This window comes from Vigna radiata, chromosome 11 (genome assembly GCF_000741045.1).
Source record: "Vigna radiata var. radiata cultivar VC1973A chromosome 11, Vradiata_ver6, whole genome shotgun sequence".
Lineage (NCBI taxonomy): Eukaryota > Viridiplantae > Streptophyta > Magnoliopsida > Fabales > Fabaceae > Vigna > Vigna radiata.
Window position 1 is genome coordinate 5,868,263 of NC_028361.1, and position 13,018 is coordinate 5,881,280.

General features: G+C 31.4%; 2 protein-coding genes across 3 annotated transcripts; both read left to right on the top strand.

Annotated features, from left to right (window-relative positions):
• Window positions 1-1,822: 1,822 nt before the first annotated feature.
• LOC106776664 (phosphatidylinositol/phosphatidylcholine transfer protein SFH10-like) lies at window positions 1,823-6,062 on the top strand. 2 transcript variants are annotated; one of them, XM_014664142.2, is made up of 15 exons: window positions 1,823-2,148; window positions 2,268-2,390; window positions 2,478-2,664; window positions 2,993-3,092; window positions 3,230-3,496; window positions 3,714-3,791; window positions 3,887-3,988; window positions 4,068-4,117; window positions 4,257-4,350; window positions 4,466-4,537; window positions 4,631-4,687; window positions 5,022-5,157; window positions 5,302-5,528; window positions 5,625-5,702; window positions 5,786-6,062. In XM_014664142.2, the coding sequence occupies exons 2-15, from the start codon at window positions 2,384-2,386 to the stop codon at window positions 5,795-5,797; spliced, it is 1,467 nt and encodes a 488-aa protein (XP_014519628.1). In that variant the 5' UTR covers window positions 1,823-2,148; window positions 2,268-2,383; the 3' UTR covers window positions 5,798-6,062. The 2 variants fall into 2 exon arrangements, with proteins under 2 accessions (XP_014519628.1, XP_022631353.1); XM_022775632.1 differs by having other exon boundaries at window positions 5,371-5,528.
• A 4,517-nt stretch (window positions 6,063-10,579) lies between these two features.
• On the top strand, window positions 10,580-12,916 carry LOC106776907 (peroxidase 72). Its single transcript, XM_014664379.2, has 4 exons — window positions 10,580-11,053; window positions 11,248-11,439; window positions 11,537-11,702; window positions 12,194-12,916. The coding sequence occupies exons 1-4, from the start codon at window positions 10,829-10,831 to the stop codon at window positions 12,604-12,606; spliced, it is 996 nt and encodes a 331-aa protein (XP_014519865.1). The 5' UTR covers window positions 10,580-10,828; the 3' UTR covers window positions 12,607-12,916.
• The last annotated feature ends 102 nt before the right edge of the window (window positions 12,917-13,018 follow it).

Sequence of the window (13,018 nt, forward strand, 5' to 3'; positions counted from 1 at the left end):
TAGCAATGAAATTGGAAACATGAAGAGTTACTCGTAAATAAGAAGATGACCATTGTATACAAGATATTCAAGGAGTAAACATATTATAATCCACATCTTGTCAAAGAAACTTTTTTATTATTCGTTTACTCTTATTTAAAGAAAGAGTACAAGAATACAAATTGGAACGATAAATTGACTCGAGAATAAAATAAAGCATAATTTAAGTCACATAGCAGTTTTCCATTTTATTAATTAGGAGGGTGAAGAGTTACAACTATTGTTTCATTATGAAGAATTATAATTTGGGATTATGATGAAAGAGGATCTTATTGAAGGATTCTCACGTGTTTTTCCTTTTGTAATATTTAATATGTTGCTATTTAATATTTGTGTTTTAAAAATAATTAATTATAATAATTTTCAGTATAATAAATATTTATGATGTTTATTTTTTTTAATCTTGTAACAATAATTTGGTTGAAATGACTTTTTTTTTTCTTTTATGTTTACACAATAATTTATGAATTTAAATGATTTTTAGTTGTACTAATGTGGGTTAACAAGTTATGTTTAACATTCAACAGGAATGAAATTTATATCTTTTTACTTATGTTTTAATTGCTGCTGTTTAATTAAAATTAAATCTTTATCTTTATAATTTATTAAATAAGAATTTGTATTAACGTCAATGTGTATCTTATGGAAGTAAAACTTTTTTTTAGTGAAAAATAATATCACAAGAATTTAAGCAATTGCATTTGAATTTTGTTTATTAAATAAATGTTCTAAGACATTACTATTAAATATCTATTTCCCCATATATAATATTGAATAAACAACCTTACATAATAAAATAACATAAATCATGCTCTCTTGTTTTTGAAATGATAATTAATAGAAGCGACTTTTTTTTTTTAAAAAAAAAAAAGACTTATAAATGTGTTAAGTTATTACATTTGGTAGAGTATTATCATATAGTATGATAAATTTTTTAATACGTCGATGATTTTTTTTTTTTAAATTTAAAGTATGGGATGATTTATTTTTACGAATGAAGTCATGAGTTTTTTTTTTTTGTATAATAAATATTTTTTAATATATGTGTAATATAATTTTGTATGGATTTGATATGCTTTTATATTTTTTTAATAAAATTTTTATATAATAACATTGTTTAACATAAACTTATTTTAAAATATACAGTAAAACTGATTTAAAATTAAATATTATTGATAATTTTAATATTTTTCCTATTATATAATCAATATATGCTAACTACTGAGCCACACGTTTATTTGTTCAGTTGTAACTTATTTTACCTCAAAGCAATTTGTATTTGGTTCATTTAATTTGATAATCTACTCTTTCCAATAATGTGTAAGTAAAATAGTTATAAGAAATAGAAGAGTAAAATAAATTAAATTTCTTTCGATATCTTTAAGAAGTTTATGTATTAAATACTAATTATTAATAGTATTTATTGTATATAATATAAGTATAATACACGTTATTATATAAATATAAATATTTTTAATTTCCATATATTCATTTGATGAACATTTTTTATCATAAAATTAATTATAAGCAATTATACTATTATAGAATCAAGAAGAATATTAAATTATAAATATTTATTTTGTTATAGTGAATAAATTATTATATTTTTAAGTGTTAATAAAATAATATTATTGGAGTTGTTGGTAGTAGAAAAAAGGAGGGAAACACGTGGCGGTCAATTTATAGATTGTGTGATAAAAGTGACACACGATTGAACGAAACTGACGATGATGACATATATAGGACAAAATCCTAGTATTTGGCCTAAACATGCTCCCAAACCGATCTTTCTGTCTCTTTTTGTCATATGTCTCATTTCTTCTTGTATTTGCTAATTCTGAAAGAGAGATTTACGCTCTTACTCACACTTGGTCAGCATTGTCAATGGCGCTTCACTGTCTTTCGCCCGTTTTTCCAAAACTAACTATTTTCAGCACGAGGGATTTTGATAACCATCGTCTTCTCTATAACCCCTTTTTCTTCATCCTGCTTTTCTTCTCTTCCAAGAAGAATTTCTTCCCATTCATCTCTTTCTTCTTTTTTCTTCCTCCCGCACTGTCTCGGCATCAATATTCCTTCTTGTCTTTCACAACTAGCGCGATTTCACCGGTACCGTCTCCTGTCGTTTGGTTTGTTTTTTGCTTTTGGGTTATCCTTGAAAGGTAAATGAAAAGAAAAAGAAGATGCGATGTGTGTATCTAATGAATTGTCGGTTGATGCGGTTGCAGGCAGGGCATTTGGGATTGTGTTTCTTTCCTTTAATGCCCTGAGTGATATGTACGCTTGAATCGACTTTCATTTCAACACCTGCAAGCCCAGAGAAGCTGTCAACTCAAACGACACCATGTCTGGTACTGTCTTCCAAAACTGGTTAACTTATCATTATTATTATTGTTATTATCATGGATGCGGCTCTTGAATGCTGTTATGTGTGGCAGGTTCTTTCAAGCAGAAACTGAGGAATTCCTTGACGAAAAAGGGTAGGCGAAGCAGCAAGGTCATGTCCATTGAAATTGAGGATGTCCACGATGCTGAGGAGTTGAAAATAGTTGACGAGTTCCGTCAAGCTCTTATTTTGGACGAACTACTCCCTGCAAAACACGATGATTACCATATGATGCTTAGGTTTCTTTTCCTTTCCTCTGCCTTTTCCTATATATGGATTCAGACTCTCTGCATTCTCATGTCCCACGATGGACAAAGATCAGAAGACTCATATTTTATCGTGGCCAATCAACTTAAAACATATTCAAAGTCTCTGTTGTCTGATCTTCATCTAATGGTTATGACATGAGTGCAAAGATGACCACACTGATTCCGTTTATCACATGGCTCACATGCTGCATGGTTATTTGTTCCTTGTCCTAGAATGAATCTGTACTTGCATATCATCTCATGTCATTGGTTAAAATAAGAAGTTGAAATACACTACTATTGTATTTTTGTTGAATAGATTCCTCAAGGCCAGAAAGTTTGATGTTGAGAAAACAAAGGAAATGTGGTCTGAAATGCTCAAATGGAGGAAGGAGTTTGGTGCTGACACTATTCAGGAGGTACTTGAAATGACAATGTTTTTTAGACTTGAGGGGATTTATTTATTTTAATTTTGAATGTTATTGCTTTCCACGTTGAGAGTTTTATTTAACCAGTTTCCTTCCTCTTACGGACCTTTTTGTTTCCTTTATACCAGGACTTTGATTTCAAAGAAATTGATGAAGTTTTGCAATATTATCCCCAAGGACACCATGGAGTGGACAAAGAGGGAAGGCCTGTATATATCGAGAGACTAGGCCAAGTCGATGCCGGGAAAATGATGCAAGTCACAACCATGGATCGCTATATTAAATACCATGTAAAGGAGTTCGAGAGGACATTTGATGTGAAGTTTGCAGCTTGTTCGATTGCTGCAAAGAAGCACATCGATCAAAGTACAACTATCCTCGATGTGCAGGGAGTGGTAAGAGAAATAGTTAATCATATGCGCCAAGAATGAAGTCATAATTTATTAAAAAAAAAATTGGCATTTTCAACATAGCGTAGCTTAAATGAGAAAATGTTAAAAGCCGAGAGGTAGTATTTTACCGGATTGAAAATGAATCCTGATGTGAATAGCAGAGAAAAAAATGGAAAACATGAGAAGTTGCTAAAACTGCAATATTGAATCGATGCAACAGGGGCTTAAAAGCTTCAACAAACATGCTAGGGAACTCGTTACTCGTCTTCAGAAGATTGACGGTGATAACTATCCTGAGGTATTTCTTAGTTTTTCTACTTTGGCTAAAATTTTATTGTGAATAAATATCATGGATTACTGAGTAACGTTACGTACATGGTTTCTTCATTGCAGACCTTGAACCGCATGTTCATCATCAATGCAGGTTCTGGATTCAGAATACTGTGGAACACCGTAAAATCATTCCTTGACCCTAAGACCACCGCAAAAATCAATGTGAGCATATAAACAGTACCCTAAATCTGCTTGTTTGGTCAGAAATATATAATAATGTCACTCAAACATAAATTTCCAGGTTCTTGGCAACAAGTTCGACACCAAATTGCTAGAAATAATTGATGCAAGGTGAGTCCATGAATAGGTGGAATATCACAGCATTTGGTTTACCTTTTGACTGATTCCTCTGCCTTCATTGACCACCTTGAAGTCTTTCTATAGAACTGACGAAAGGTTATTGAAAAGGTTCTTGATTTTGCTTTGGCAGTGAGTTGCCTGAATTTTTGGGAGGTACTTGTAATTGTGAAGGAGGCTGTATGCGCTCTGATAAGGGCCCATGGAAGGATCCAGAAATATTGAAGGTAAGCCTGTGCTCCATTTTATTTGACCTCTTTCTTTCCTTTCCTTCTCTACTAATAACCTCAGCTGTAGTTTTGGTATTATCATTCATAAACCTATTGTATTATGGAATTGCAGATGGTTCACAGCGGTGCTCACAAATGCTCAAGAAAGGGTGACTCACACGACGAAGAAAAATCAATCGCTGAGGTCAGATAGCTCATTCTAAGCTCTTTGATTCTCTTGTGATAGCTTCCTTTCATTTATGAAATTTTGAACTAATAAGTGAGCATATATTCCCAGGAACCCGAGACTCCCAAGTTCGAGGCAGCCCCTCAGGTTGCTCCCGTTGCTGAAGTGGTATGTTAAATATGCATTCTTAATATATATTATTCTTACATTCTTGTTATAAGGGTTAAGATAGGAACATATTTTATGTTTACTAAATGGAAGAATATCTATTATATGTTCTTACAGATGACAAATTATGAAACCAGAAAACATATGAACTGAACATGCATGTGCCTTTCCTTTTTTGCTAGTTTCAAGAACATTTAAAGAGTTCTATTTCATCTTACTGGCTTTTAGGAATGCTCTTTTTAGTTCTGAACGTTGAGTAATGGTTAAGGAATTAAAAGTTAAATATTTTTATTAAAAAGTATAATTGTGACATTTTCACTTTCGAGCCTCGCAGGTCACTGCTACTATAGAAGTCTCCAAGCCTGTGGAGTTAGCCCCAGCGGCTGTCGAGAAACCTTGCCAACCTAATGACGCAGTTGATCCAACTTCGGCAGCAGCGGCTGCAGCGGCGGCAGCGGCAGCATCAACAGGTACACGTTGAATACAATTTTATTTCTTCCATCATTCTATGCTAAATTTATTTCTTTAGTAATTCATTCAGCATCAATTATTTTGTTTATGTTATTATTGAAAAATTCGTGATTCCTAAAACATCTAAAGTCCGTGGTGTCCAGTGTCTATCAAAGGCTCTTCTGCTCAATCGCTTTTGACCAATTTGCCTGCAACGTGCTTGTCTCCTGCAGAGTTTGCGACTGTGATGAAACGCATGGCTGAGTTGGAGGAGAAAATGGTGACCTTGAATAAGCAGCCTGCAGCCATGCCACCCGAGAAGGAGAAAATGCTTAATGCAACTATGACTCGGGCCGATGACTTGGAGCAGCAACTTTTGGCCACCAAGAAGGTAAAACATTATTCATTACATGTAGATGCCATTAAAGTATAACTTAAAAGCATAGCAGAGTGGTGGGTAATTGTGTTAATTGTTGTGCATTGTCAGGCTCTGGAGGATTCACTTGTTAAGCAAGAAGAGCTTTCTGCTTACATTGAGAAAAAGAAGAAGAAGAAGAAGAGATTCGTATGTGTCTGATCTTGTTAAGTTTTGGTACTTGGTGCTGCAGAATTATTTGTTTACTGAAGGATTTTGGTTTTTTGTTGCAGTACTTCTTTTAAATAAGCAAATGAAATGAGTGGATGGCCGAAATGGAGGTGGAGAGAACAACGGGGAATTAAGTTTTAGTTTTCGAAATGCCCTCTAACACAAAATGTTCCTACATGAGAACTAGTAAATTTTCTAAACGACAGAAGAAAAGCATATGCTGAATATATGAATTATGCTAATCAGATCTTGTCTCTATTAGGATAGGACTTACTCTCTATGTATAGTATTATAAGTATAATATAGGGCGGTTAAGGCAGCCCTATTATGTCCGTACAGAATGAATGATTGTCTAGTACAAAATTAGAGAGTATGTTTCACATATGGTATCAAAAACTAACTCACTAAAACAACTCCCTTTTCCTCTCGCACTAACCAAGAGAACCGGACATCAAACCAAAACTCTTTCTACGACCCATCAAATTCTTTGCTCTGTCTTCAACTTTAAACTCAACCAGTTATGTTCACCAAAAATACCTCAATATGAACTAAAACTAAAACAAAAAGAACGTTATTTTACAACCTAGCCCCACCAATTACCTTTATGTTCATCACCTTGGATGACATTACTTTTTCAGTATGCGAAAAATAATTCATAAAAGTAGATGATTTATTGAATATAAAATGTAAAATGTTAGTTTACGAACGATGTAGCTTTATTTTAATTCACACAGACAAATTTTCTACATTTTTTTATACTAATTTAAATATAAAAATTTATATTTATATAACTATTTTAATCTTATAATATATCTTAAATGAATATAAATATATATCATTTTATAACATTATTTTTGTAGTTCTTATATGTATCTTCACTTCTAATTTTATTTTTTTCAAGACGAGTTACATGTTTTTGAAAAAAAAAAAACCATCTTAATAAACTTTTGTTTTTATCGTGAAATGAAAGACATTAAAACATAATTAATTAGAATAACCATTCTATCAATTCTAAGATATGCAATTCATTCGCATGTAATGTTATATTATATTTAAAGTGAATTGTTTATTTATAAGTAACTGTATTTTATAAAAGATAAAGAACTTGTTTATAAGAAATTGCATATATATATATATATATAAACCTGCAAATTTGTATAGTTGTTTTAAACTTCAAATTTTATTAATTAAAATTTATTAAAATATTGTAAAGTACTAATTTTTTTTAACATTTGAATTGATTTTCGATTAAAAAAAATTAATGTGTATTTTAATTAATAAATTACTATTAAAATCACTTTTAGATATTTTATTGATAAAATTGAAGAAAAACTACGAATTTTTTTATAAAACAAAATTAATTAAATTGTAAGTGAGATAAAAAGTCAAGATCAAGTTGAATCATGCTTTAATAAATCAAACTCAAAATTTTAATTAGTTTATTTTAATAAATGAATCAAATTTATTGATAATTTGTTAGATAGCTGAATCTTGTAGAAAACTAGATCGTTTTAGTTACTTTTGTTTTGTTTACTGAAATTGTTGTATCACTTTACTGTCAAAATTTCATTTGGATAAACTGACATAAATTATGGGTATTATGTTTTGTCTGTAAACAAAAAATCAACAAAAAAAAAAGGTTACAGCAAGAATCTCGCACCTGATGTTTCTTAGTTGTTAGCATATAATAATATTTTTCTCTATCTATCTTTTCTCAGGTCATAGGGTCCTTTCGTTAAGTGTTAATTTTCTTTCACACTATGGCTACGTTGTTAATAAATAAATTTGTGTATGGATTGTCTTATCTGTTTTTGTAATGTGTGATAAGAATGCGTTAAGATATAATTAAATTACTTTTAGTTTATGGAAAAAAATAGTTCAGTTAAAAATATGTATAATATAGTTAATTATACTAAAAAAATTGTTCAAGTACAACTGAACTTGGTCGAACAATTATTTTTAGTCTAATTTAGTTGGGATAAAACTATTTTTTTTAGTTTAGTTAAGTAGTAATACGACATTAAAGCAAACTAATCGAAATCAACGCAATTCTCGAGTTTCTAGAAAGCTATTAACGAACATATTCATTTCAACATCTATTTTTACTTTTATTTTTTATTTTTTTTACATCTATTTTTGTTAATAAAAGATATATAACATTGAATTACTAATTTCATATTTAGGACAATATACTAATTTTTTGAGAAAAGATTACATATTTATTGAAGTATTAACTTCTAGTTTAGTTTTAGTTCAAAAAATATAGTTTAGTAAGTATAGTATTCAATCACTATAATGGTTCAATTTAGTTTTTTAATATAGAAATTAACAAAAATTTTAAATAGTTTAGTTTAATTCATTATCAAAGTTAATTAGTTTTGTTTATTAAAACTTTTTTTTTTATAGTTTAACTTAGCTTGGTATAATGTTTTCTTTCAAACTAAACTATGAATAATCCTAATTCTCTTTATATCAGCAATGTATTCATATTTTATCATATTCCAACTAAATTTAGAGTAACAATTTCAAAAGATTTAGACAACAACAAAATAAGAACAATTTTAACCCTAGCCCCATATACTGAGAGATTAACATTAATACATAAAGACCTAAAGAGAATAAAAAATACCTTCTCTTCTTTATCCGAAACTATTTACATCAATTAATTCATGCTTTATTTCTTCTTTTTCTTTTTCTGAACTCTCAAGCTCATAATTCCCCGCTAACCAGTTATAAATAGAAAATGGGTATTAAAGTGGAATAATTTTTTAATAGTACAATCAGGGTATTTAAAATTTAATAATGATAAAAAAGCACTTCACGTTAAGGTTTATTTAATGCTGTTTTATAATTTTGTATAGTCATCGTGCGAAAATTACTTTTTTGTTTGATAAAGTAATGTGCATTGGAGGACTTAAAAGTAAAGCAAGTACACCATGCAAGCATTATTAAGAGAGCAAGAGAACAAGCATGTAACTTTACTTTATCGGTATTACTTCCAATAATATTATTGCATTATTGTAATAATCCTTAGTGATCTTTACAGCTTTAATTGCCACATGTCTAACTTAATGTTATCTGGTAAAACTAAAGAAAGAGAAGAAAAGAAATGATCCTATCCCACTCACTCTACTATGCCCTAATTTTTTAGTATATCAAAGTCGTAGATTTCCCTGGAATCAAAGCTAAGCATATATACTATACGCTATATGCTATATACCCAATAACCAAATACACTATGCAAAATAAACAAAAAGAAGTAATGCTAAGAACATAATGTTAAATAGAAAGGTATATATAGAGGATTAGGTATCCAGCTATACCTGTTCCTTCGTTACATTGCATAATAGATCCTGTCACAGTCTTTCTTATTTATTTTTGCCCTTATCAACATTGGTAATTTATACCCTTACACATATAAACAACTGCACAAGTCTAAATTAAGGTTGTTACAGGTGTCCAAAAGAAGAACATGTTCACATTTAATGATTTAACTCATGAAAGCTCCAACATAGCAGACACTATCGTTTATAGCCTCTTTTCACCGACACAAGAAAAGAAGAACCAAGAATATAAACGTGGATACGATTGATATTATAATCTGATAATCTATCATTCTGTCACGGTATATGAAAGTCACTCTAACTTTTTCTTTCCTTTTTAATATACACCCCTGTCCAATGAAAAGAATAAAGAAGAAAATATCAACAAAAGTAAAGATATGCCCTCACTAAAACAAAGAAAAAAATATATTTTAGTTCCTATATGGTTAAACACTTTCAATACCGCTATACTCTTATGTTACTGAACTTGTTTCTTGATTGAATTGTTGTTTCAGAGATACCAAATACTCTTTCTCATCCTTCTCATGAGTTCTCACGTTGCAGACGGTAAGGCTCCACTTTTGGTAAGAAAATTTAGTCAACTGCGATGAAGTTAACAGGAATAGGTGAAGCTAACATGGTAGACTCCATCCACTAAGACCCAGAGAAGAAGAAACAACTGCGAGGCCTTTTTTTTATATTGTCTTAGTTTACTTGAATAACTTCAAGACTCGATTATAATAGTTCTTGCCTTTCGTGGATTGATGAAATACTAGTCTTCTGCCCTAAGGAAGCACCAATAATGAATTCCTTTGTCTTTTAAACACAAAGTAGTATTTATTTAGATTTCGTGGATATATGACTTCTGGTTTTTATATAGGCAATTTTGTGTATGTTCTAATTTCTATATATATTTCCATTTTGTATTGATTTTGCACAGAAAAAAACTAGATACTAGAACATAAAAGTAGAGACTAAAACAGAGAGTTTGTAGACATAAAAATGAATTAGAGAAGTGAGAAAAAGTGTAAGAACATATTATTAGGTAAACTAAGAATATTTTACTAACACGAGAGTTATTTCACCATGGTGGTAATAACTTATTAGCCTAAATCACAGTTTTGATTGACACTGTGAAAAGGAAAAGACGAAGCTTAAAAAAACAAAAAGAAAGGAATCGATGCTGATCTTAAAATAAAAAGACCAATCCAAAACAACTTTCGATGAAAGAATACCTTAACAATGTCAAAGGAACCGGGTCCATAGAGTTCTCTTTTACATAAATTAGACTATTTGGTTCTTTCATACATTTTATAATTTAAATTCATCGTGTCATTCATCTTACCTCATAATTCTTGATGTTATCTTTTTATCTCTCTTGTTAAGTTATTGAGAAAAATCACTCCAAAATGACAATATTATTTGTGCATTAAGTATTTTTGCTTTATGCATAACTAAAAGCGTGTTGCTCTGTGTTTTGAACGTCAAACCAGTATGTTAATACTATAGCTTTGAGTGATTTAACATGACAAGTTTCGGTAGCTAACTACTCTTCATCTTTTTGTGCGGATTTGAAAACTAGTTAGTTACCAACTCCAGCTTTTCCTATCCTTCCACTGCCTCTTTTTTTCATTCTTTCTCTGTCATGCAATAATTTTCAGTCAAGTTCTTCTCTATAAATACCATATCCCATCATAATGTTCACCAATCCATCTAGAAAACACCACTTCAACCACCCTTGTGCAATTGTTGTTCAGGGAAGTGTTCTTGAAAGGAACAACAATGGTCAACTCCGTGAACTTTCTCCTGCTTCTGTCTCTACTACCCTTTGCTCCCTTCTGTCACTGTGAAAAGAAAAATGAAGGTTATCTTTACCCTCAATTTTACGACGGTTCATGCCCTAGAGTTCAAGAGATTGTCCAATCTGTTGTTGCCAAGGCTGTGGCAAAGGAACCCCGCATGGCTGCTTCATTGCTGAGGCTACATTTCCATGATTGTTTTGTCAAGGTCTCTCTATATATCACAGAAAATAAACCCCATAACTTAGTTAATATAATTAAAAAAATCTATAGCAGTGTCTTTACTCTCTTATTCTTGCTGATGTTCATATTACAGAAATTTAGAGTGATGATATTGACACTTTTATTCTTCACTACCAAATTTATATGGTTGAAATGTTTGACTCAAGTTTGATGTTGCAGGGGTGTGATGCATCAGTTTTGCTAGACAGCAGTGGAACTATTATCAGTGAAAAGAGGTCAAATCCCAACCGTGATTCAGCACGAGGATTTGAAGTCATTGATGAAATTAAATCCGCACTAGAGAAAGAATGTTCACATACAGTGTCATGCGCTGACATTTTGGCTCTAGCTGCGAGAGATTCAACTGTTCTTGTAAATACCCTTTTTTTTTCTGCACTCGTACCATTACCTTGATAATTTGACTACCAAAATTCAAAAATTAGTGATAAAGCCTGATTAATCATTGCAGACCGGAGGACCAAGCTGGGAAGTACCTTTAGGGAGAAGGGACTCTCTAGGTGCAAGCATCAGTGGCTCAAATAACAACATTCCTGCTCCCAACAACACATTCGAGACTATTCTAACTAAGTTCAAGCTTAAGGGGCTTGACATTGTTGATCTCGTTGCTCTATCTGGTACACTCCTAATACTTACCTGCTTCTAGGAGTTTGTCTTCAAAACATGTTTGGTTTACGCCCATAGTTTGTTTAGATGAGTTTGATTTTATAAAACTGATTTTGGTTCAAATTGAGTTTCAAGCAAAATTATGTATATTTCAAGATCACGACAGAATTAATACAAAATTTCCAGCTAAACGAAATAATTAATTATATTTATCTTTGAAAATTTGATCTTAAATTAGATTGGTCTTAAAATTGCGTGGAAAATTTTAACCCAACACAAAAGTTACTTATTTTTCACTTCCAAACTAAAGGCCTTTGAGCAAACTTGATTATGACAAAAATACCATCAAAACTAAAGGACTTCCTGAACGTGCGTTTGATACTTTCATATACAGACATAAACATAGTATAAATCATCTTAATTTGAGGATCACTTTGTTTTCACTCGATTAGCAGTATGATTAGCTGCATCTGCATCATGAACAAGTTTTGATATGTTGTAGGGAGCCACACTATTGGAGATTCCCGGTGTACCAGCTTCAGGCAGAGACTCTACAACCAAACTGGCAATGGAAAAGCAGACTTCACTCTTGATCAACAGTATGCTGCTGAATTGCGCACTCGGTGTCCAAGATCTGGTGGGGACCAGAATCTGTTTGTCTTAGACTTTGTTACCCCACTTAAATTTGACAACTTCTACTACAAAAACTTGTTGGCTAACAAGGGTCTGCTAAGTTCTGACGAAGTTCTCTTGACAAAGAACAAGGAATCCGCGGATTTAGTGAGGAAGTATGCAGAGAGAAATGACCTATTCTTTGAACAATTTGCCCAGTCCATGGTTAAGATGGGAAACATCACTCCTCTAACAGGATCAAAGGGAGAGATCAGAAAGAACTGCAGAAAAATTAACAAGTGATGAAGTAACGTCATTGTGATGTACCACCACTTGTGAAAATTGCACTTGGATTTTACTTTTCTTTCCATTGTTTACAGCATTTGAAAACATGAGAGTCAATTATTGTGATCCTTGGCAGTGCATGATGTGCCTCAAATAATCCTTTTGGTAGCGTCATTGTGTGTTTAAATTGGGTTTGTGTAATTAGTTGTCTAAGGCCCAGTCTTGAAATTTGAATGAATTGTTCAAGTAGTTGGGATTTATATGTAGGTATGAAGTTCGATGAAATTTGTGTAACCTTTCAAGTGGAATAAAATATAATCCAAATAAATAACGCTAAGTAAAGTTTTGTAAAACACTAATGTATCAGAAAAACAATTTTAATACATTTATCGTGAAATAAAAAATTAATAGCTTTTAAATTATTATTTTT

What these genes read in the sequence shown, in the direction of transcription:
- LOC106776907 (XM_014664379.2), top strand. Translation starts at nt 10,829, where the DNA reads ATGGTCAACTCCGTGAACTTTCTCCTGCTTCTGTCTCTACTACCCTTT. An exon ending in TCCATGATTGTTTTGTCAAG is followed by an intron (nt 11,054 to 11,247) that starts GTCTCTCTATAT and finishes TTGATGTTGCAG; the next exon opens with GGGTGTGATGCATCAGTTTT. An exon ending in TGATCTCGTTGCTCTATCTG is followed by an intron (nt 11,703 to 12,193) that starts GTACACTCCTAA and finishes GATATGTTGTAG; the next exon opens with GGAGCCACACTATTGGAGAT.
- LOC106776664 (XM_014664142.2), top strand. An exon ending in GATTACCATATGATGCTTAG is followed by an intron (nt 2,665 to 2,992) that starts GTTTCTTTTCCT and finishes TTTGTTGAATAG; the next exon opens with ATTCCTCAAGGCCAGAAAGT. An exon ending in AGACCACCGCAAAAATCAAT is followed by an intron (nt 3,989 to 4,067) that starts GTGAGCATATAA and finishes ATAAATTTCCAG; the next exon opens with GTTCTTGGCAACAAGTTCGA.